General features: G+C 32.6%; 1 protein-coding gene across 1 annotated transcript; it reads left to right on the top strand.

Annotated features, from left to right (window-relative positions):
• Nucleotides 1–1950: 1950 nt before the first annotated feature.
• LOC111371678 lies at nt 1951–2663 on the top strand. The gene is made up of 3 exons (XM_022993806.1): nt 1951–2045; nt 2171–2486; nt 2604–2663. The coding sequence occupies exons 1-3, from the start codon at nt 1951–1953 to the stop codon at nt 2661–2663; spliced, it is 471 nt and encodes a 156-aa protein (XP_022849574.1).
• The last annotated feature ends 20498 nt before the right edge of the window (nt 2664–23161 follow it).

Raw genomic sequence — 23161 nt, 5'->3', positions numbered from 1 at the left:
TATATATATATATATATATATATATATATATATATATATGTTATAGAGTTTCAAGAAAAAGGTTTACAACGTGCTCACTTTCTAATTATACTTAAATCAGGTTCCAAGATTATTTCTCCTGAAAATGCAGACAAGATAGTATCCGTTGAAATCCCTGATTGTATAGAGTATCCTTATTTGTATTCCATTGTTATTTAACACATGATGCACGGTCCTTGTGGTTCTTTAAATCCAAACAATGTGTGTATGCAAAATGGTGCAACAAGCCATTATCCACATAAATACAATACACACACTTCTTTGGATGAAAATTCTTATCCTAAACATAGAAGACGTGATAATCGTAACAAAGTTAAAGTTAGAAAACATTTCCTTGATAATAGGTGGGTTTTGCCTTGTAATTTTTATCTGTTAGCTAAATATGACTGTCATATTAATGTATAAATATGTTCAACAATAAAAGATGTAAAATATTTGTACAAATATGTTTACAGAGGACATAAAACAGTCAGTTTTTTTGTGAACAATGACAACGAATTTCATTGTATGGATGAAATACAAAAATTTCAGTCAGGTAGATAGATCTCTCTCCCTGAAGCAATGTGGAGGATTTATGGATTTACGATGTATGAAATGTATCCAACTGTTATTTCATTACAGTTGCTCCTCGAATATTAGCAATTAATTACATATAAAAATGCTGATGATCTTCCTAGAGTTACCAAACAACCCTTTTTTCAAAAAACCATGTTAACTGATTTTTTTACAATGAATGCTACAAATGACGCAGCAAGAAAACTCTTGTACAGAGAATTCCCTGAACAATTTGTGTGGGATAGGCAAAGTAAATGTTGGACTATTAGGAAAAAAAAGGTGTTGTGGTTGGAAGGATTGTGTTAGCAAATCCAGTTAAAGGTGAAAGATATTACTTGCGAATATTGTTGAGCTACATTAGAGGACCCTTATCTTTTAATGGTTTAAAATTCGTTAATGGCATTTCTGTAAAAACTTTTTGTGAAGCTGTAATATTACAAGGTTTGATTAGAGCGAATGATAGTTGTCAATTGTGTTTTACAGGAAACTTGTACTTATCAAATATCAAATTCATTGCGCCGGTTATTTGCTACTATTTTAGCACTTTGTAGTCCCGATCCAAAAAAATTATGGCATCAATTTAAAGAATCTATGTGAAGATTATTTGAACAGAAATGTAAGTTTATATGATGCAGAAGTAAAAACATTGCAGTCTATAAATTCGTTCTTGGAGCCTTTCGAAAAATCTTTAAATGATTATGGATTTGGTCTTTATGATATTAATCTCCAACAGAAGGATAAATTGTTAGAAAGAATGGTTAACGACGAATTAGGAGTGACAATATCCAAAGATGATCTTCTTTGTCCAGATAATTAAACCAAGAGCAAAGAGCTGCTTATGATATAATACTTGATAAAGCTTTCAATAATATTGGTGATATGTTTTTTATTGATGGTTTGGGTGGAATAGGGAAAATTTTTTGTATCGTGGATTGCTTACAATTGTTAGATCAAGAATTTTGGTTGCTTTAGCAACTGCATCTTCAGGGGTCACTGCAGATTTATTACTTGGAGGTTAAACAGCACATTCAAGATTTAAAATTCCATTTTATATTCATAGTGATAGTATTCGCTTAGTGAGTAAACAATCTGCTCTAGTTGATCTGCTTAGGATGACACACTTAATAATTTGGGATGAAGCTCCAATGATAAATTCTCAAGCTGTTGAAGCCTTAGACAAAATGTTAAGAGATATAATAGACTTTGAATTATCATTTGGTGGGAAGGTGATCATTTTAGATGGAAATTTTCACCAGACTTTACTTGTTGTTAATGGAGTAAAGAAGACATAATCGTATCAAGCCTTTTAACTCTTATCTATGGCGTCTTTTTACAAAAATCAAATTACATCGAAATATGGGAGCACTCTTTGATCCTTCTTTTTTAGAATATTTACTTAGGATTGGAAATGGAACAGAAAATAAGCGTTCATGCAGTATGATTAAGCTTTGGTATTGTATGACTCTGGATTATGAAGAAGACAATATTTCTTTACTTAAACTAATTGATATTGTATTTCCTGAAATAGTTAACTATTCAAAAAACCTTCCACTTATGATGAATCGGGTTATTTTAGCATAAAAAATGAGCATGCCGATGACATCAATAATAATCTCATAGAACATTTCCTAGGTGATGTTATTGTTTATTACAGCTTCGATGAAATATTAGATAAGACAAGAAAGTGCATGCAAGAAGCTTTTTTGAATTCTTTAACCTCAAATGGTATACCACCACATGAATTAGTGTTGAAGATTAGCTGTCCTGTAATATTACTCCGAAATATTAATCCAGCAAAAGGATTGTGTAATGGAACAAGATTAATATGCAAAGACTTAGAACGGAATGTCATTCATGCAGAAATTGCTACTGGAGAATATAATGGCAATAAAGTATTTCTATCTCGTATTTCTTTTATTCTGTTGAAGTGTGATAAAACTGTATTTCCATTTAAAAGAACATAATTTCGAGTAAGCCCATATTTTGCAATGATTATATACAAATCTCAGGGACAAACTTTAGACTATGTTGGAATATATCTTCCACAACCAGTATTTTCACACGAATAGTTATATGTTGTATTATCAAGAGCAAAAATAAGTACATGTATTAAAATTCTTGCCAAACCAATATTTGATGATGAAATCTATGCTAAATGTACTAAGAATGTTGTTTATGATAAAATTCTATCTTTAATTTAGTTTTCTTTATGTTTAGATGATTGTTTTCTGAGATTGTATTCATGAAACTAGCAATGTTTTAACTTTTAAACAATAATATTACTTATTGAGACTAATTCTTATTACATTTATTGTAAACTCCAAATCTATAAATCCTATTGCCTTACCCATAACTTTTCTCTTTTTATGTACAAATTTGTATAAAATTTTTTGCTTGAAAGATTGACAAATATAAAATTAAAACAACATTTTATCTTTGTTATTTTGTTGGTCAGAAAGGAAAATTTCTATAATACAAATTCAAAAGAGTGCATAAGAGTACATAAGGTTAGTGAATATTGACTTCAACACGGACAATTCAATTGCAACTATAAATTTTGTATTGAAGGTGAATTTCCTCTTTTTTTTTTTTTTTTCTAGCTTTTGAGTGCTTTTCTACTTTTATTTGATATATAATTTTAGGCCTTGTTCACTTATCTACAAAACCCTTTTTTCTTGTTACTGTTGTTATATTAATGGTTACGTGCAAGTGTAAATTTCAATATTTTATTTGTGAGCTTATGAATTCGTTCTTGGAATAGCAACTAGAGGAAAATATAACAATTAGTTTACAAAGTGGTAACAGTGATGTCCTAGGATGGTAACATTAGTTTACAAAGTGCTCATCCTGTCTGGCAAAACAGTTTCTATTGGATGTCCTAGGATGAAATAATCCACCATTTACATACTCCTGTAAATTAAGTGTTTCCATTGGTTGATCTTTACTGTTAATTCTGTTTCCTGAGTTTACTTGCTATAACATCTGACGAACACATTCAGTTTGAAATTCAAAGTCCATGATCACATATTCTTTAGAAACAAGTGTACAATCATCATTAATCCGCTGTCTCAATAGTTTTAACTCCACCTCAATGTTCTAATAAAATAAATAAGCATAGATTAAATATATAGCAATCGAAAAAAATTTATTGTGATTACTAAACTATATCTTTTGTTATCTCCAATAAAATCTTCAACATATCTCTTCCATACATATTGTTACATCCATCATCTCAATATGTGCAGTGTAACTGATTTAAGTTAGCATTAGATAAATCATAACAAAATTATAATATTTAAGCTAATAAAGTAAAATTAGATTTTTTACCCAGATGGATGTTTCAGAATCCAATATCTAATTATTGTGTACTTCTCCATGAGATAGTTTTCTAAAGGATAATTTATAGGTGAAGTTTGTACCCGTTTCCCCTTATTTTTCCTATCTCTTCTCAATCTTTCAAAACTCTTAATTTGTTGAGATGTCGACAATGGCATCAATTGAGTGCTAGGAATTGAACTACTGGAAGTTGAAGTACTTACAAGAAGATCTTGCTGTATGGAACCTATAATTGTTTCCATATTTGATTCCCACTCATGTAATTCCTTCAGTATGCTCTTATTTTTTCATCGATATAAAATGATACTGAATTTATGTTGGCATCTACATAAGATTCTATGCCCGATTGGATATTTTGATAATGATTTTCTTGCCACTTCTGTTGTTCTTTGAAGAATTGTCTTTGATTGTCAAGGACTGTTTGGTAATGAGTTTGTTGTCTTTTTGATTCCTCAGCAATATGATCATTCAACAGACTCTCACACAAGCGTGAAGTATCAGCATAAGATTGGATAGCAGATTGAATCCAGATTGCATATGATCTTCCTGCCATTTTTGATGCAGTTGAAACAATTGTTTTTTATTTTCAAGAAGTGCATGATGATGTACATCTTGCTCTTCTGCAATTTGTTCTTTTAGGTTGCTACACAAATTAATGACATCTGATACTGTGTGTTGCCTATATGTAGCCAATATTTTCTCAATTTCTTTTGTGGTTATGTTGTTGCACTCCAACTGAACCTTGTGTCTTGAAGTACCAAGAACAGTCGTTTGTTCCACATTGAGGTAATCTAGGATTTGTTGTTGTGCTACATTGTTCAGATTTCTATTCACGATGACATCGAATATGCTGTGTTGATTGTCCAATAGCAGTGATAGAGTATTGTACCATAATGTTTGCAATTCTTGTTCGTCTGTTTGTAGCATTGCAATTGCATGGATCTGTACGATCAAATATTAGAATCGTTAAATTTCTTTTTTGCATAATTAAATGAACATGTAATTACAAATTAATAAACAAAAAAATTATACCTCTTCATTAGCTAAAAATTGTTTGACTATTTTCTCTGTCAAATAAAATTTTGGTTTCCATCTATGCATTCGTGGAATTTGTGCTGTTTTGTATTTGCGGCGTCCTAATCTTTCTCCAATTTCAAGAAATGCTTCATAAATCTAATATTATAGCATAATTGAAATTTGGTATTAGATGTATACAATTTGTTTTTTTTTGTATATAAATAAATTATACAGAATAAGTAATAAAAATAAAACAAAATTACCTGGAATGTAAGAGGATATCCATGTAATGCATATTTACAATCTATTTGTGATTTTGTTGTATGCTTTGTGTTCTATCTAGTTGTGACTCTTGTAGGGAGTTTAACAAAACAAAGTATGACTTACAACCCCATGGATACGAAAAAAACTCTTCAAGGTGGTCAACCATGATAAGAATCCTATAATCAGTGTACCTTTTAGTTGGTTTCAAGTTACACTTGACCAACATAACCAATCCGAAATTAAATTTATCTTCTTCACTATAACAGATGTGGAATACTTCAAAAAGCATTCTCATGCTGATCCTTTTGCTACTGTTAAAATATTCATTTCTAAGCCGATTACTATTAAAATCATTATTCATGGGTGCTTCGTGATAAGGTAATCCAGTACAGAATTCTTACATACCAAATCTAGCCAAGTTGTTATCTAACCTCACCCAAATTTCATTTTTCTTACCACAATTTACAATTCTCATTATAAATTCGTGAACTAATTTGCTGCTAAATTGTCCTTCTTCTCCTCTATAAATAAATCCATAAATGAATCTATAAAAATTACTGCATAACAAAGAGGCTTATTCGTTAGCATGTATAAATTCCACAAAATCTTTAAAGTATTGATGATTTGAATATTGAGTGATAGTAGTAGAAAACCACTGATTTGGAGTCAATGCGTACTCTAAACACATCTGTAAATTATTAAAAAAAAAATTTAACGAAGAAAAAAATCTGCTCCGTGCTGCACAGAGCTTTTGCTCCGTCCAGGCCAGATCTGCTCCGTGCATGTAGTCTGTTTCACAATTTCATAAATCTACATATTTTTTCTATTTGAAACACCTTTATCTACTCAAATCTGAGCAAAAAAAATATGTAAGCATACCTTTTTTCTATACGATGGAAGCTTTTTTCTTCTGATGGAAAACTTGAAAATGGGAAGAATAGAAAAAGATAGAGAAAGGTTGGTGAAAAAAATAAATATAGCATTGAATGGTGTTAAAAAATTCCAAATAATTTTTTAATTACTAAAATATCAAAATTTTCAATTTTTATGTAAAACTTTTTTAAGATGTAAAATTTTTTAAAAATATAATTCCTGATTTATTTCAAATTTTATTAAATGGTTAGAACAAAATTTTTAATTACTTGAAGCAAAATCTTGCTATTAACGTGATTTCTTTTACTAACAAATCTTTTTGTCATACCTTTCTCCACATTTTATCCCAAAATCCTATCAAATCAAATTATTTCCATACCCAAATCCACTAATTTCTAATTTTTATAGAGTACCTATTGAAGAAGTCATACTTATCATCTGTAAAAAAATCATACCTTTTTTACATCATCATGAATTTTTAAATATATTTCTTTACCAATTCTTCAACTATATATATGTATAGGTTTGCAATCTTTTTCCATCATCAAACAAAATACTTATATTCTCTGCATTTCTTTATTTTGCATCAGCTTTAAAATGTAATAAAGTATACAATTTTTTGCATAATAATTTTTTTCTTCAAATAAATTCTCTATGCTTACTCTCATGTATAAACTACATCATTATATGCAAAAGAAGAAGAAAAAGAAGAACGGTTGAAAATTACAGATTAATTCAACTATCTATCCAGGACAAAGTAATTGGACAGCCAAAGTCGTTGTAGCTGAAAAAAGTGCTCCAAAACTAGCTCGAAATGGTGTTTCCAAATACTTGAAGATAACACTGATTGACACAAAAGTATGTTTTTCACTTCTAAAACTTTACCACATATTTACTACACACTAATGTTTTAACTGCATTTCATCTATTACTTATTTGGAAATTTGACAGTGGTTCTAAAAGGACACAAGGTGCAGGCTACAATTTTCAATTCAAACATAGCAATTTTGGAAGACCGTTTGCTTCTGTCCAAAACATACTTAATATCTAATGCAAATGTAAGATATACACCACTTCAATTAAGATATTCCATTGGTGAATACCGATGGACTATTTCAGGAACAACCAGAATATAGGAAATTCGAGAAGGCTATAGTCACCTTTTATCTTCTACATACATATTTACTCATTTCCATCAGCTGCAGGAATATATGGATTCAAATACAGACATCTGTAATTCCTAATTTCTTTCTTTAACTATTATTCTTATCTTTTTCTATATATAAAATTACAATTTTTTTTTATTTCAGCTATCTTTGGAGTTGCTATCGATATACGACCAAAAAGATTAATTCAAAGACATTTTGGATCTCAATCTTATGTTCTAGATATCATTCTCATTGACAACAAGTTTGCACTACCATTTGTCACTTTACCACTATATTTTTTTATACTACTTCCGCATCAAATATTTTTAGCCTTCACATTTTTTTAGGTTTGAGGTAGTGGTTTTGACTATGTGGAATGGTTTCGTTGAAAAAAATGCAGTCTTATTTCAGATAAGTTGATTAAAAAACCCATCATTGTTGCAAAACAGCTGAAAGTAACATCTTTTAACGGTATGTTTTATAATTACTTATAATATAATTAATTAATGTATAGATCTACAATGAGTGTTGTTTATTTACAAATTATTTTAAAGAAATTTTCATTTTATATGTGATAGGGCTTTCAGTATGAACAAAACCTAACAGCTCTTTCATCATTGATGCTCATTTCAAAGAAACTATTGAATTTAGATCTTGGTAATTACTTTCTTAAATTTTAGTCTACTTGTTTACTTATTCTTCAGCTATAAATAGTCCAGGAACTTTCTTTTAATGATGTAAAGTTTATTCTAACTTAGAAACAAGATCATCTCCATTTCTTGTTTTACTAACTAACATGTAGGGTGGATGCAAATGTACAAAAGCTCAATGAAATGTTGACAAAAAATATTATTATGAATTGACATCTTCAAGAATCTCAATTCCAAAAGAAGACAAAATCACAACAATCAGAAACATAGAAGGACTTTCGCCTGTTGTGAGTGCGTTTTTTCATATTTTAAATTCCTTAATTCTAAAATCATTCTTTTTTTTCTCCATTTTTATGTAAACTCATCATTATTTTATTTTCTTTAGACAGTGAAACTACTTTTGGTTAAAGGCAAAACCAGTGATAACAAATGAAGATCAATCTTTCTGGTAGATGTCATGAAGTAATTGCAACAAATCTACCTATGCTGAATTTGATGAGATCCATTGCTGTTCCTTCTGTAGATACTCCCAAGCTCATGCTATTCTAAGATATATAGTAATCCCAGATTACAAATTGTATTTTCTAATAATCATATCATCTTTCAATAGAGCAAGAGTTTTTATTCGGTTGCAAGACTCATTAGCATCTGTTGAAGCTACGGTGATAGGAGAACCTGCTGAAAAGTTGTTACAATAATCTGTACTCACATTGATGAAACTAACAGCTTTGGTATCTACATAAAACATATATTTATATATCCAATTAGATTACCACATCTAACATTTTTATTTAACAGGACAAAATGCCAGATTTCATAAAATCAATTAATACTTCTAAAGCGAAGAATCACCTATTTTTCTACATCAAAGAAGTCAAACAGCAAAATAGAGGAGCAGAGTACAAATATGATGTGATTTTTATTGTAGATACTCCTTTGGCAAAACATTCAATTGTGAGTAGTGATGGGACCAGTTTAACTCCATCAAGTCCACTTGCTGGCGATGGGAGAACATCTCTAACTCCAATCACTGAATCAATTCAATTAATAGAACACGATTCAAATCAATCATCTGCTAGGAGAGATTTATTCTCTACTTTCACTCATTCTCCTTCAGATACTACTAATGTGAAAGGCAAAGGCATTGCATCCTAATCCATTGATGACAATCTATAGCGATGCAATGAGTATTTTTTGTCTTTTATCTTTGTGACAGTGAGTTGTGGCTCCATACAATGGTTATGCAATGAAATCCTCGCTTGTAATTTGATTATATAACTATTCTTTTGTTAGTTATATAAAATTATGCTTCTACTTCTTTTGAATCTCATTCTTTTTATTGATCGTCTCTTTTCTGTGGACATTATTTTATTTATATTCAATCCACCATCAACACTTCACATTTACCTTAATAATAAAATTTATTTCTAACCAAGTCTAACAATCCCTAAAAAAAAAAAAGCAATGTAATATCTTATCTAATTAAATGAAAACTGTTGCTCATTTTTGTTTTTGGAAAGAGTGATATCAGTCTTCTTCAGCAATACTTTGTCTATTTATATAACAAACAACACGTGAACCTCTTGTCAAATCCTCTAAAAAATGAAAAAGTACATTTCCTTTAGCTTAAATATCTTCTCATGTTTTCAACATTTACCTTAAACCATTTCTCACATAAAAAATTTACATATCATTACCTACCGGCGCTTTGCTCAAACAAAATCAGGTTTTGTCTACTTTTTCTTAACCCTTTTACTAATTTTTTCAAAATAAATTCTGTAGTTTTAAATAACATATTGTTTCTCCATGGACTAATTTTCAATCTTCAATTGTGTTATAAATCATACACAAATTATTAATTTGTTACAAACTGCATGATATGATGTGTATTATTCTTTGTAAATTTATGCCATCATCAAACTTTTTAACTACTTCAAAATTTATCAAAAAATCTATCTCAAAGCTTCCATATTGTAAAAACTATTATTCTTATAAAAATTTTCTCACTACAGTGTATCAACACAAAAATTGATGTGTCATATTGCTTCTTCAAAATTATCATTCATTCACTAAACCATAACATTCGTCTAGTGAGTTATATAATAATTTCTTCTTGCACATTTGTATAAATACTTTATTAATATACCACTTATATTTTTTCACATGTATATATACAGATGTTTCCTACATTTTTTGTCAATTACTGGAGACAAGAACTAGGTGATATAGTACAATTAATTGCATATGATGGTATAATTGTCACAATACGATTAGAAAGAATCGATGAAAATATATATATGGCTAATGGATAGGAGCATTTTTTCGACCATCATAACTTATAGGATGGTTATGTTGTGGTATTTCAATATAATGGAAATTCTACATTCAATATGACGATATTTGATAATTCTAGATCAGAGGTCAAACATGACTCCGATATTCCTGAAGAAGAGGACGAGGATGCTTCACACATGGATAATCCCGCATTCGAAGTAACACTAACACCTAATCACAACAACCATCGGTAAATCGTAGGTCTTATCTTTAATGCCTCATTCTATATTTACCTTTTCCACAAAATTTTGATTTTAACATCAGTAAATCATTCATCCATGGTTTTCCAGTGTATACCAGGAAGGTTTGCAAGACACCATCTGCCAAAATATGTGCACAGTGTTCAAATCCATGACTCTTTACATCACAATTAGGATATCACCACAAATTTAAGACCAAACGGTGTAATACAATGTGTTACCGTAGGCTGGGCAAATTTTCTGAGAGAAAAAGAACTACGAATCAACAATACACGTGTATTTGAACTATTAAATAACGAATCTCCGATGTTTATGGTATACAAAAAGACCAAATTGATGGAAGTTTGACATGTCTATGAAACTTTTTTACTTGTAATTATATTTGTGTGTACCAAAAATGTTCGATTTTTATGTCCATCCATTTCAATTTCTCTAGTTAATTATCTCAAAAAGGTTTTCATACAAATTGCACTTATTCCTCTATTTACAATTCAAAAATACCGCAATGTTTCCTAACTAAAACATAACATTCATCATCTTCCAAACTATTCAACTACATTACACCAATACATTTATAGTTACACAAGTACATTTGTCATATATATATCTATTGACAATTAGCACATGCTTATATTTCACATTCACCCAACTGATATGATCCAGGAGTCAAGCTTGACGAAGGCGAGTGCGAGACGAGATCCGTTGATAGTCAATAGCGGACCAATGACGCGATCAAGGGTAAAGTAAGTGAAACAAGCGATGGGATTGCTCGTTCAAGAAACGATTGATGGAACCATGTTCAGGACTCAAAATGGAGCAATTTTCATGTTTAGGTCGAAGGCTGAATTAACTTAGATCAATTTAATATCGAAAGCCGAAGACGGAGAAAAATGATAAACCTATGCGACCGCATAGGCTTATGAGGCTTGTGGTCGCATGGAGGCTTACCGAAACTCAAAGGGGAAAACTTACTTGAACTATGCAATCACATAGAAATGAACGTCGCGGTCGCATAGGCCATTTTTTTGGCGAATTTCCTATTTTTGGTATTTTTTTCATATTTTGTTAGATTTTGATTCTTTTCCATTCCTGATAATTCTAGGTCGACTTTTGCATGATTTTAACCTAGTTTTTAGGTTTAGTATAAATAGAAGTTCTCATTCATTGTAAAAAAACCTTTGACATATTTGATATTGAATTAAAAATGTGGCGTATTGTCTTCTCTTCATCGTTCTTCATCGAACAACTTCGAACTTATCAAGTGTTAACTTGTGGCGTTCAAACAACTGGATTTAATTCTTGGATTGCGTGATCAAGGGGTCTTTTAAGCGTCATTCCTGTTGGGTTTTTTGGTTCGACTTTCTTTTGGGTTATTCCTAAACTCTTGGATTAATTTGGCTTTCTTGGGTTCGTCAATCTCGTTTTGGGTTTTGTAGTCAACGTTGCTACGTGGTTCGTATCAATTGATATCAGAGTTTTGACTCCAAATTAATTGAAGGTTATATCTTTTCTTTATTTGTTTGAGTCGTTAATTTTGTTTTCTTAGTTTCTTCTTCAATTTTAATTGTTCTTTCTTAGTTCTTCTTCATTCTTGTTTTTCTTTTCGTCGTTTCGTTGAGTTATTGGTAATTTAATCATCTTCTTTCATCAAGGAGTAAAAAAAAAAAAAGAGTACAAAAAAAAGTTACTGTACATTCGAGGTACTGTTCATCTCGAAATATTATTCACAAACCAAAAAAAAAGAGAAAAAAATTGATATTATTATTGTTTGATTTTGTTTTTCTACCAACAACAATTCCTACATAGTGTTTGACTTTGGAATATGCAATTGGGTTCGATTCTTTCAATCTTCTATTGAGTCTATTCACATATTCTTGTCAAACATTCATCTATTCCATTTATTCAAGTCCTTTGAGTCTCGTAGTCTTAGATTAATATTCAGTTTGTTTGAATTCCCGGTAAAACAATTGATTTAGTTCACTTGGTTCTTTGAAGTGCCTGAAGGGAGACTTTGAGTGGTAAAAGGCCGAGTGGTGAGTTTAATAGAGGGAAAAAGCCATAGTGAATGTTTTCCAAGTGAAATCTTTGTGAGGCATAAAAAATTGTGTGATATGATGTCGGAAAGAGAAAGTTCTAATTCAAGCCAAAATGGTAATGACAACAATGCATCGGAGGACATGATAATGAGGTTTGAAAGGCTACTTGGTGATGTTAGGGAGAAGGTGGATAGGCAAGGGGAATAGATGGTGCAAATAGGTACTACAATTGCCTAATCTTAGTTGGGTATAAGTGGAGATGTCTAATACTAGGGGGCCGGGTAGGCATGAATCTAGGAGAGGAAGGCGAGATGAGTATCGTAGTGATGATGATGATTTTGATGAAAATGACTTTGATATGGGTTGAGCGAGGTATAGGGGCGATAGGATGGAAAGACGGGGTAGAAATAACTTGGGAGATGAAGTAGATGGAAATTTGGGGAGTATTAAAATGATTATTTCGCAATTTAAGGGGAGAAGCGATCCGGAAGCATATTTAGAGTGGGAAAGGAAGGTTGAGATGATTTTTGAGTGCTATAATTATTCGGAGGAGAAAAAGGTAAAATTGGCGGTGTTTGAATTTGTGGATTACGCGATATCTTGGTGGGATCAAGTACTTACATCACGGTGTAGGGGTCAGGAAATACCAATTAGCACTTGGGATGAATTGAAGGTGTTGATGAGGAGGAGGTTTGTTCCGAGTCACTATTATAGGGAAATCCATAAAAAATTGCAAGGTTTGTACCAAGGATCGAAAAGTATAGAGGATTATCACAAGGAGATGGAAATGCTTATGATTCGGGCTAATGTGGAGGAAGATCGGGAAGCTACCATGCCACGGTTCATAAATGGGTTAAATCGGGATATTGCAAACGTTGTAGAGTTGCAACACTACGTGAAAATTGAGGACATGTTACATGTGGCAATGAAGGTCGAGAGGCAATTGAAGAGGAAGGGGACGTCTAGGCAACCGTTAGGTACTTCGACTCCTAATCCAACATGGAAATCGAAATGGGATGACAGCAATAAAAATGGGGCTGCACCTAGGGGTAAAAATGATTGGTAAAAGGGTAAGGATGAAAATGCTAGCAAACCAATATCGAAATCGGAGGCACAACCGTCGTGCAATCGAGACATCAAATATTTTAGGTGTTTGGGAACGGGGTATATTGCTTCTCAATACCCAAATAAACGGGCGATGGTGTTGTGGGATAATGGAGAGATTGTGAGCGATAGTGATGGCGAGTTTGATGACATGCCGGCGTTGGAGGATGTTAGTGAAGAAGAAAAAGTTGAAGGGTCGGTTGGGGATCTACTAGTCACAAGGTGAGCTCTCACTACACATGTCAAAGCGGATGACTTGGAGTTGCAATGGGAGAACATTTTCCACACTCGATGCCACGCCAGCAATGCGGTATGTAATGTTATAATTGATGGTGGTAGTTGCACTAATGTAGCTAGCGTATCTCTTGTAGAAAAATTGGGTTTAACATTGTTGAGATACATGAGACCTTATAAATTGCAATGGTTGAATGAGAGTGGTGAGGTGAGGGTGGATTGAAGGGTGTTACTTAATTTGTCAGTTGGAAGTTATAAGGACGAGTTAGTATGTGATGTGGTGCCAATGCAAGTGGGACATATTTTATTGAGGCGATCATGGCAATACGATAGGAAGGCTATGCATGATGGGTACAAAAATCGATATAGTTTCATTAAGGATGGAAGGATCATTACTCTTGTGCCATTAACACCGGCACAAGTCTATGAGGACCAATTAAAATTGAGAAGTGAGGAAGAGAGGAGAGCAAAAGAGTTAAAAAAAATTGAGAGCAAATACTGAGTTGGAGAAAAAGAGAGAAAATGTTGAGATAACCATTAGAGAGAAAAAGAGAGAGCAATCACAAGAGAGAAAAGAAAGAGAGTGCCCCCGAGAGAAGAGAGAAAACACGAGCGAATTTCTTTGCAAAAGAGAGTGATTTGATGAGGGCGGTAATTGAGAGAAAAGAGATGATCTTGTTAGTTTATAAGGAATCACTCCTCAATTTTGAAGAAACTAACCTACCTCTCCTTAGTTTGCTAAGTCTTTGTTGCAGGAATTCGACGATATATTTTCGGAGGATGCACCAAGTGGATTGCCGCCTATTCGAGACATTGAACATCAAATTGACTTCATACCTGGAGCTGTCATTCCAAATCGACCGGCTTATCGAAATAATCTCAAGGAGACTAAGGAGCTTTAAAGGCAAGTGGAGGAATTGATGTGCAAAGGATACGTGAGGGAAAGTATGAGTCCTTGTGTAGTACCGATTTTGCTTATGCCAAAGAAGGATGGAACATGGCGAACGTGCGTGGATTGTAGGGCTATCAACAACATAACGGTAAAGTATCGTCACCCTATACCTAGGTTAGATGACATGCTTGATGAATTACATGGTGCTTGCATATTTTTTAAAATTGATTTAAAAAGCGAGTATCATCAAATTCGTATGCGGGAGGGTGATGAATGGAAAACGACTTTTAAAACTAAATATGATTTATATGAATGGTTGGTTATGCCGTTTGGACTCACAAATGCACCTAGCACTTTTATGCGTTTAATGAATCATGTTTTACGTGCTTTTATAGGAAAATTTGTTGTGGTTTATTTTGACAACATCTTAATCTATAGCAAAGACCTAGGAGAGCATTTGGAATATTTAAAGTGTATGTTAATTATTTTCAGGAAAGAACAAATCTATGTTAATCTTAAGAAATGCACATTTTGTATGGATAGAGTTATTTTTCTTGGTTTTGTGGTTAGTGCTAATGGGGTAGAAGTAGACGATGAAAAGATAAAAGCTATTAGAGATTGGCCGACACCTAAAAGCATAACGGAAGTTAGGAGTTTTCATGGTTTGACTAGTTTTTATAGGAGATTTGTGAAAGATTTTAGCACTATTACTGCACCATTCACGGAGGTAGTTAAAAAGAGTGTAGATTTTCATTGGTGTGATGAACAGGAACTTGCATTTAATACTATTAAAGGTAGATTGTGTGAAGCACATGTTTTGACATTACCTAACTTTGATAAAACATTCGAGATTGAGTGTGATGCATTAGGAATAGGGATTGGAGTAGTTTTAATGTAGGATCGGAGGCCTATTGCATACTTTAGCAAGAAATTGAGTGGAGCTGCTTTAAATTATCCTACATATGACAAAGAACTTTATGCACTTGTTCGAGCTTTGGATACTTGGCAACATTATCTATGGCTGAAGGAGTTCGTAATACACACCGATCATGAGTCACTAAAGCACTTGCAGGGACAAGGTAAATTGAACAAGAGGCATGCACGGTGGATGGAATTCATTGAGACCTTTCCATACGTCATTCGGTATAAACAAGGTAAGGAAAATGTGGTGACGGATGCATTATCGCGAATGTACGTATTGTTGACTACTCTTGATTCTAAGCTACTTGGGTTTGAACATATTAAGGAATTGTATGGAAAAAATGTTGAATTTTTGGATATTTATTTGTCATGCATAAAAGGGGCGGTTGATAGGTTCTTTAGGCATGAGGGGTATTTATTTCGGGAAAATAGGTTATGTGTTCCTAATTGTTCTATTCGAGAGTTGTTAGTAAGGGAGGCACATAGTGGTGGATTGATGGGACACTTTGGGGTTCAAAAGACTTTAGATGTATTGAAGGAGCATTTTTACTGGTCTAAGATGAAAAGTGATGTTGAAAGAATTTGTAGTCAATGCATAGGTTGTAAAAAGGCTAAATCTAAGGTTTTACCACAAGTTTTGTACACACCTTTACCTATACCTAGTGAGCCTTGGGTTGATATCTCGATGGACTTTGTTTTGGGTTTACCTGGGATTAAGAGAGGTCGGGATTCTATTTTTGTGGTTCTAGATAGGTTTAGCAAAATGACACATTTTATACCATGTCACTAAACTGACGATGCCATGAACATTGTTGACTTATTCTTTAAAGAGATTGTGCGTTTACATAGGGTTCCTAGAAGCATAGTGTCGGATCGGGATGTCAAATTTTTGAGTCACTTTTGGAGAGTTTTGTGGGATAAGTTAGGCACTAAGTTACTATTTTCCACAACTTGTCACCCACAAACGGATGAGCAAACCGAGGTAGTGAATAGGACTATGACACAATTGTTATGCACAATAATCAATAAAAATTTGAAGAGTTGGGAGGAGTGTCTACCATTTGTTAAATTTGCATACAATCGAGCTGTTCACTCTACTACGTCATATTCTCCATTTGAAATTGTATATGGTTCTAATCCACTAACTCCTTTGGATTTAATTTTTTTACCTGTGAATGAACGTGGTAGTTTAGATGGCAAAAAGAAGGCGGAATTGGTTAAGTCACTCCATCAAAAGGTAAAAGCGCAAATTGAAAACAAAAATAAGTTGGTTGTGTCGCAGGCAAACAAAGGTAGGAAGCGCGTGACATTCGAGCCAGGAGATTGGGTCTGGGTGCACCTTAGGAAGGAGCGGTTTTCGGAGCAAAGGAATTCCAAGTTGCAACCGAGAGGCGATGGTCCATTTTAAGTGATTGAAATGATAAACGATAATGCTTACAAGTTGGACCTTCCAGGTGAGTACAATGTTTTGGCTACTTTGAATGTATCCGATCTCTCTTTGTTTGATGCAGGTTCAGATTCGAGGACGAATTCTTTTTAAGAGGGAGGGGATGATATGATCCAGGGTCGAGCCTGACGAAGGCGAGTGCGAGACGAGATCCGTTGATAGCCGATGGCGAACCAATGACGCAATCAAGGGCAAAGCAAGTGAAACAAGCTATGTGATTGGTCGTTCAAGAAACCATTGATGGAACCATGTTTGGCATTCAAAATGGAGCAATTTTCATGTTCGGGTCGAAGGCCGAATCAACTTGGATCAATTTAATATCGAAGGTCGAAGATGGAGGAAAATGATAATCCTATGCGACCGCATAGGCTTATGAGGCTTGCGGTCGCATGGAGGCTTACCTAAATTCAAAGGGGAAAACTTACTTGAACTATGCGACCGCATAGAAATGAACGTCACGGTCGCATAAGCCATTTTTTTGGTTAATTTCTTATTTTTGGTATTTTTTCGTCTTTTCCATTCCTAATTACTCTAGGTCGACTTTTGCACGATTTTAACCTAGTTTTTAGGTTTAGTATAAATATAAGTTTTCATTCATTGTAAAAAACCTTTGACATATTTGATATTGAATTAAAAATGAGGCGTATTGTCTTCTTTTCATCGTTCTTCATTGAACAACTTCGAACTTATCAAGTGTTAACTTGTGGCGTTCAAACAACTGGATTTAATTCTTGGATTACGTGATCAAGGGGTCTTTCAAGCGCCGTTCTTGTTGGGTTTTTGGGTTCGACTTTCTTTTGAGTTAATTCTAAACTCTTGGATTAATTTGACTTTCTTGGGTTCTTCAATCTCGTTGTGAGTTTTGTAGTCAATGTTTCTACGGGGTTCGCATCACCAACTAACGTGCAACGCACATTCTCTCACTAGTTTAAAAAAAGGGCAAAAAATGATGCCTCATGCAGTTTTAGGCTTCAGGCGTAGGCCTCGCTGCAGGATCGGCTCTAGATCCATGCATAATCAAGAAAAGAATAGGTTTTTTGGATTATACTTTTACTTTTTAACTCTTATATCCAAAATTCTGAAAATTCAGTGATATATGTTGAAACTTTCGATAAATTTACTTATATTACTGATATATGTATACACGGGTATTTATATAATTAAACTTTGTATATGTTATATTTGTTTAATGGAACCTGCCCTACTTTGTTAATGTATTAATCTTAGCTCCTGTTTGACCCTCATTATTCAATATTATAATGAGAGAAATAGTAATTTTTTTTGGAGAATGTGTAGCTAAAAAAAAAAGAGTTTTTTTTTGGATTTACATGTAATATTATTTTATTAATAAATATGTGATTGATAAGAAGAAAAAGAAAAATGAATTATAATTTAATGGTGAATTATGGAGGCCCAACAGTCAATTTTAATTTAATTAAATATTAATAAACGATTTCGCTATTGCAGTCAATACGATCGATGATAGTCCTAACTCATCAACATTCTTGAATGAACCATTATATGTGATACAATCAATTAAATAAAATTTGACATGATAAATGGTTATATAGAACTATTGGAAGACAAGATAACTTACATATATTTTGGATGTCAGTCTCTTTAATTATGTATAATTTATTCACTCAATATACCAGAGTTTATTTTTCTAGTAATCGTATTTAGAGTCAACAACTGCAATAGTCACATATGTGGCACCTTGTTATTTAAGGCAATAGTTTAATATAATTATGATGTCTCAAATAACAAATTAATGCCTCAAATATTATATTTTCATAGAAGATAACTACAACTAAAATATTATACTGTCATATAAGATGACTATTGCTATGAATAATATTACTTTTATTTTTCCTATGTTTGTTGGTGTCATCTAATCTTCAATAAGGAAAGAAAAAATGATAGGTGAATAGTGGAATTAAGGTCCACAAAACTCATATGGAAATGGAGTTTTCAGGTAGGCCCACAACAAACTCGACATTGGAAGAAAAGTTGTGGAGGTATTCAAGAAAAATTATATAATTTTCTTGATGTCAAACACAGATAACCTAGAGGCATTGTGCCACAATTAATGTAGGGCAGATGAGTACGCTTAGCAAAAGAAAAATAGACATTAACCATAAAAGTGAGTGATTGCTTTAGATATTCATTAGTGTGAATTAATGTAGTACACTTTGCTTGTATAAATGAACAAATTAATCCTTGTGTTCTCCTCCTTAATGTATTGTTGGTGAACTCCCAAAGCTTTTCTTAATATTTGAAATTTTATGGGTGGGATTGCGCTTGTAAAAACATTCGGTAAATTCATACAAAAGATCGTGAAGAACTTGTAGATTCAAGGATTTGCTATAAAAAAATTTGAAAAATTGGATGGGACGAATAGTCAGGATACTTTGAGAAAGACCACCTGGTATCCTATCAAGTGACATTAAGACAAATCTCAAACTAATGACCATAAGTATCTTAGAGAATGAAATAAAAGAAGATCTATGTGTGAAAGCTCAAACTCCAATTTGAGTAGACATACCTCATATTCCCCTTTTTTTCAAAGGCTTCGAAAAAGGCCTAAAGGTGAAATAGTTCAAGTGATTACTATATAGAGTGGGGCTCAAATTTCAGGAAATTATAGTTGAGAGATAGATGATGTCAAATGCAATGGTACATTTCACAGATGAGGAGCAAGTGGATTAATCAAACAATTCGTAAAAATAATCTCAAAGAATAATTGAGACAGTCACAAGTTAAGACAGTTGTTCCCATTGAAACACGTGTCTCCCATCCCATTTCTCACAAATTGTAAAAGAAGATGCTCAAATAATAGTTTGCAAAGTTCTTGGATATATTTAGTGTAATGCTGCGTTCTTATTCCTTGTGATTATTATGCCTATCTTGATTAGTTCCGTTAATGTTATATTTACTATTGTGTTGTTTAAATTATTGTAATCGTGAATAACTATATTGGTTGTAGAATTCAATTATAATGTCTATATTTTATTTATTTCTTGTTAAATTAAATAATGCACTTTAGATTTTGTATTGAACCTAGACATCAAGTTGGAAGATATTTGTCTTTAGTGAACTTGGTGTAAAATAATTTAATAATGACAAGATAGTTAATAATGGAAATTTATTAAATTAATTGAATTGATTTAAGGACTAAATAAGTTAATAGGCTAATTAGGATATTATTGCTTAATTAGTAAATGTCATTAGAAATTAATATCATCCAATTTGTTCTTGATGCTGGCCACCCCCAATCACTTATCCTCTTTTCTATATACCTAAATCTGAGTTTTACCATTGATGACAAGGTATTAAGATTTTTAGTTTATGGTTGCTAATAGTTTTATTATTTAAATTAAGTTATGTGAAAAACTACACATTGATTTAATAACATTTGAAATGTAAATCTACATATTTTCTTGACGTTATCCCTCCATTCATGCAACACATTTTCACACAGAAAACACTTCAGAGAATGCTAATTCTAGAGGAATTTTAGCCATTTGAGTTAGGAATTTTCGAATCACTTCAATCTGATGTTGGGAGAGAAAGTTGTGATGAAAATACCGACGACTACTCAGCAGCAGCTTGTGTATCGCTAGCCTACCGCTTGAGCGAGGGGTCGATTTCAAAATTTTGTTTTGTTTTAAACACTGAATTTTCATTTCCTTTTCATCTCAAACACTTTTCCTTATATATATCATTCCCTATGAAGGTCCCAAAGCTTGTGGAATCATAATTATTCTATAGAGATCATTCCTTCGAAGATCCAAATCACTTTCATTGATTTCAAGATTCAACCACCATATTATTTGATTCATAGATTCATTCAAACTTAGATTTGGTGATCGAGCTATACACATTCATAGTAAACTTCAGATCAAAACACACATGATCTTGATCAAACACCAAACCTACCTTCGCCAATTAGTCTTTAGAGTTATTAGAGTTCTGGAAAGAGGCGCTGAGGAACGAGGAATTCTTCATTTAATCTCCTGAAGATAAATCGATAATAGGGAACGGAAGCTATTGCAGAAGCACAGTCTAGGAGGGCTAATGTATAAACTGGGAGTAGGAATTTGTTTTGAAGGAGCACACCTCTTGTAGGATTAAGGGAGACTATAGGAATTGAAGTTAGAAGTTTTGTGGGGATAGACGGGCCTGGTCCGTGCTGAAAATTTATTTTGATTTATAGTGGACTACTGACTAACAAAATGCTCAAAGTTTTTACTTAGTTGGAGTTTCTTCGTGATCATCTTTGTTATTCTTTACTAATTTAATTATTAATTATGGCATTCAAACCATAGGAATAATTGAACTTGATTGACTTATCATTTAGAAACAATTAAAACTAACTTGTTGCTTGTTAATTGCTTATTTTTATAATTGGGTCTAAATAAATAAATAAATAGACTAATTAGAACTTTCAGAGTGGAAAGTGAAAATCAAACAATATAACAATTATATTTTTATCAAAAGTAAAGAATATATCACATTAACATATGTAACAAGATTCGACTGATCAATGTTCCAATGCTTTAAAAACATTGTGAGTCAGATGTGATATGTATACCTCAGTTATATTTCAAGCGACGATTTAAGTGTGTATATGTTAAATTACAGCAAGGTAGTAAACAACCCCCGATCATTCCATTGCTACTGGTCAAGAAACACATTTATATCCAAAAAATGACCAAAAGAAAATAGAACTAAAAAACATAGATAATATGGAGTATCCAAAGTTGCAGAAATCTTGGTTAAAAGTTTGATATGAACATATTACCTGTAATCATTTTGCAAATTATTTCTGAGACACAATTCAACTTGAACACTCGTCGAACATCAAACATGATGATTACCTCAATGAAATCAATCCTTCATGGTCGATGACAGTGAGTCTAATGAAATCATCATGTTTTGATTCCTAAGTGTTCTTAAGCATATCTACTGTACGTTCATAATGTATCCTAAGAATGTCCTACCTTGTCAATGTGTTCTAGAAACATCTTGTCCGAACTACATCCTCAAAAATAGAAACATGGTTTTTTGCAAGAGGGTCCAACATATATCTTAGTGTCCGTCCTCGAAGAAAGATTTTATAAATAGATGCACTGGCTTGAAGAAATATTTTGTCATATGAATGTTTCTAAACCTCCGATGGTGGATATTCTCAATTCATTTATTAATATTATTGTAGCAAGAAATTTAATTTTGAAATTGAATATACATATGTTATGGTTTTTAATTTAATTCCACACGTTTTCCCTGTCTTCGAAAATTTCCAGTTATATATACAAAAAGGAAAGTTTATTATTCCGTACTTTTCCGATTCTAATGAGGTTTTAAAGTATTTTGGGTAATTATTTGGATTTTATTTTATAAAATGAATTATTATATTTTAATTAGGTAGATATGATTTTCTTCCCAAAAATCTATTCCCAAGTTTTGAGTTCAAATTTAATCCACATTTCATCCATCCACATGGCCCATTTAAGGCCCACTTACCAAATAACGATTTTGAACAATATTATGACAGCCGCCGACACAGATGCTCGAAACTCGAAAGTCAAGTCAAAACTGAAGAAAAACAATTTCCACAGGAAGATTTGCCACAACATAGGACACCAACCTGGAAAGTAATGATTGAGAAAGATCTTTGTCCCCAACAACCCAGAAGCCTATAATTAGGTAAGGAATTTTAGTTGGCGTAAGTGGCACTTCCAAGTGTTTCACATGCGAGATCATTGGAGAAGATAATCAATTTGACCACTGCGAACAACTGTAATTACTTCAATATTTCGAGGAGAGCTCCATCTGATTCCTAGATAATTACTTTGATTGCAGCAGTGCAGCTTCTTGAACTCGTTTCTACTACTCCGCCGGCATTTCTCGTCTTAAATTTCCTAAAAATTGCTGCGACTGCCATTGGATGACTTTATACTAGACTAGCCAACGATCAGATGATCGAAGTAAACTCAAGACTAAAAGAAGAACAATTTCCACGAAAGATTTGCCACGAAAAAAGGACACCAATCTTGAACACGTCGATAAACGTAATGATTAAGAAATATCCTCATCCCCACGAACCAG

This window comes from Olea europaea, chromosome 2 (genome assembly GCF_002742605.1).
Source record: "Olea europaea var. sylvestris chromosome 2, O_europaea_v1, whole genome shotgun sequence".
NCBI classification, from domain to species: domain Eukaryota; kingdom Viridiplantae; phylum Streptophyta; class Magnoliopsida; order Lamiales; family Oleaceae; genus Olea; species Olea europaea.
Note: the sequence above shows the minus strand (reverse complement) of the source record. Positions and strands in the feature narration are given on the sequence as shown.

What these genes read in the sequence shown, in the direction of transcription:
- LOC111371678 (XM_022993806.1), top strand. Translation starts at nt 1,951, where the DNA reads ATGGGAGCACTCTTTGATCCTTCTTTTTTAGAATATTTACTTAGGATT. An exon ending in TGCAGTATGATTAAGCTTTG is followed by an intron (nt 2,046 to 2,170) that starts GTATTGTATGAC and finishes GGGTTATTTTAG; the next exon opens with CATAAAAAATGAGCATGCCG. An exon ending in GAGAATATAATGGCAATAAA is followed by an intron (nt 2,487 to 2,603) that starts GTATTTCTATCT and finishes TACAAATCTCAG; the next exon opens with GGACAAACTTTAGACTATGT.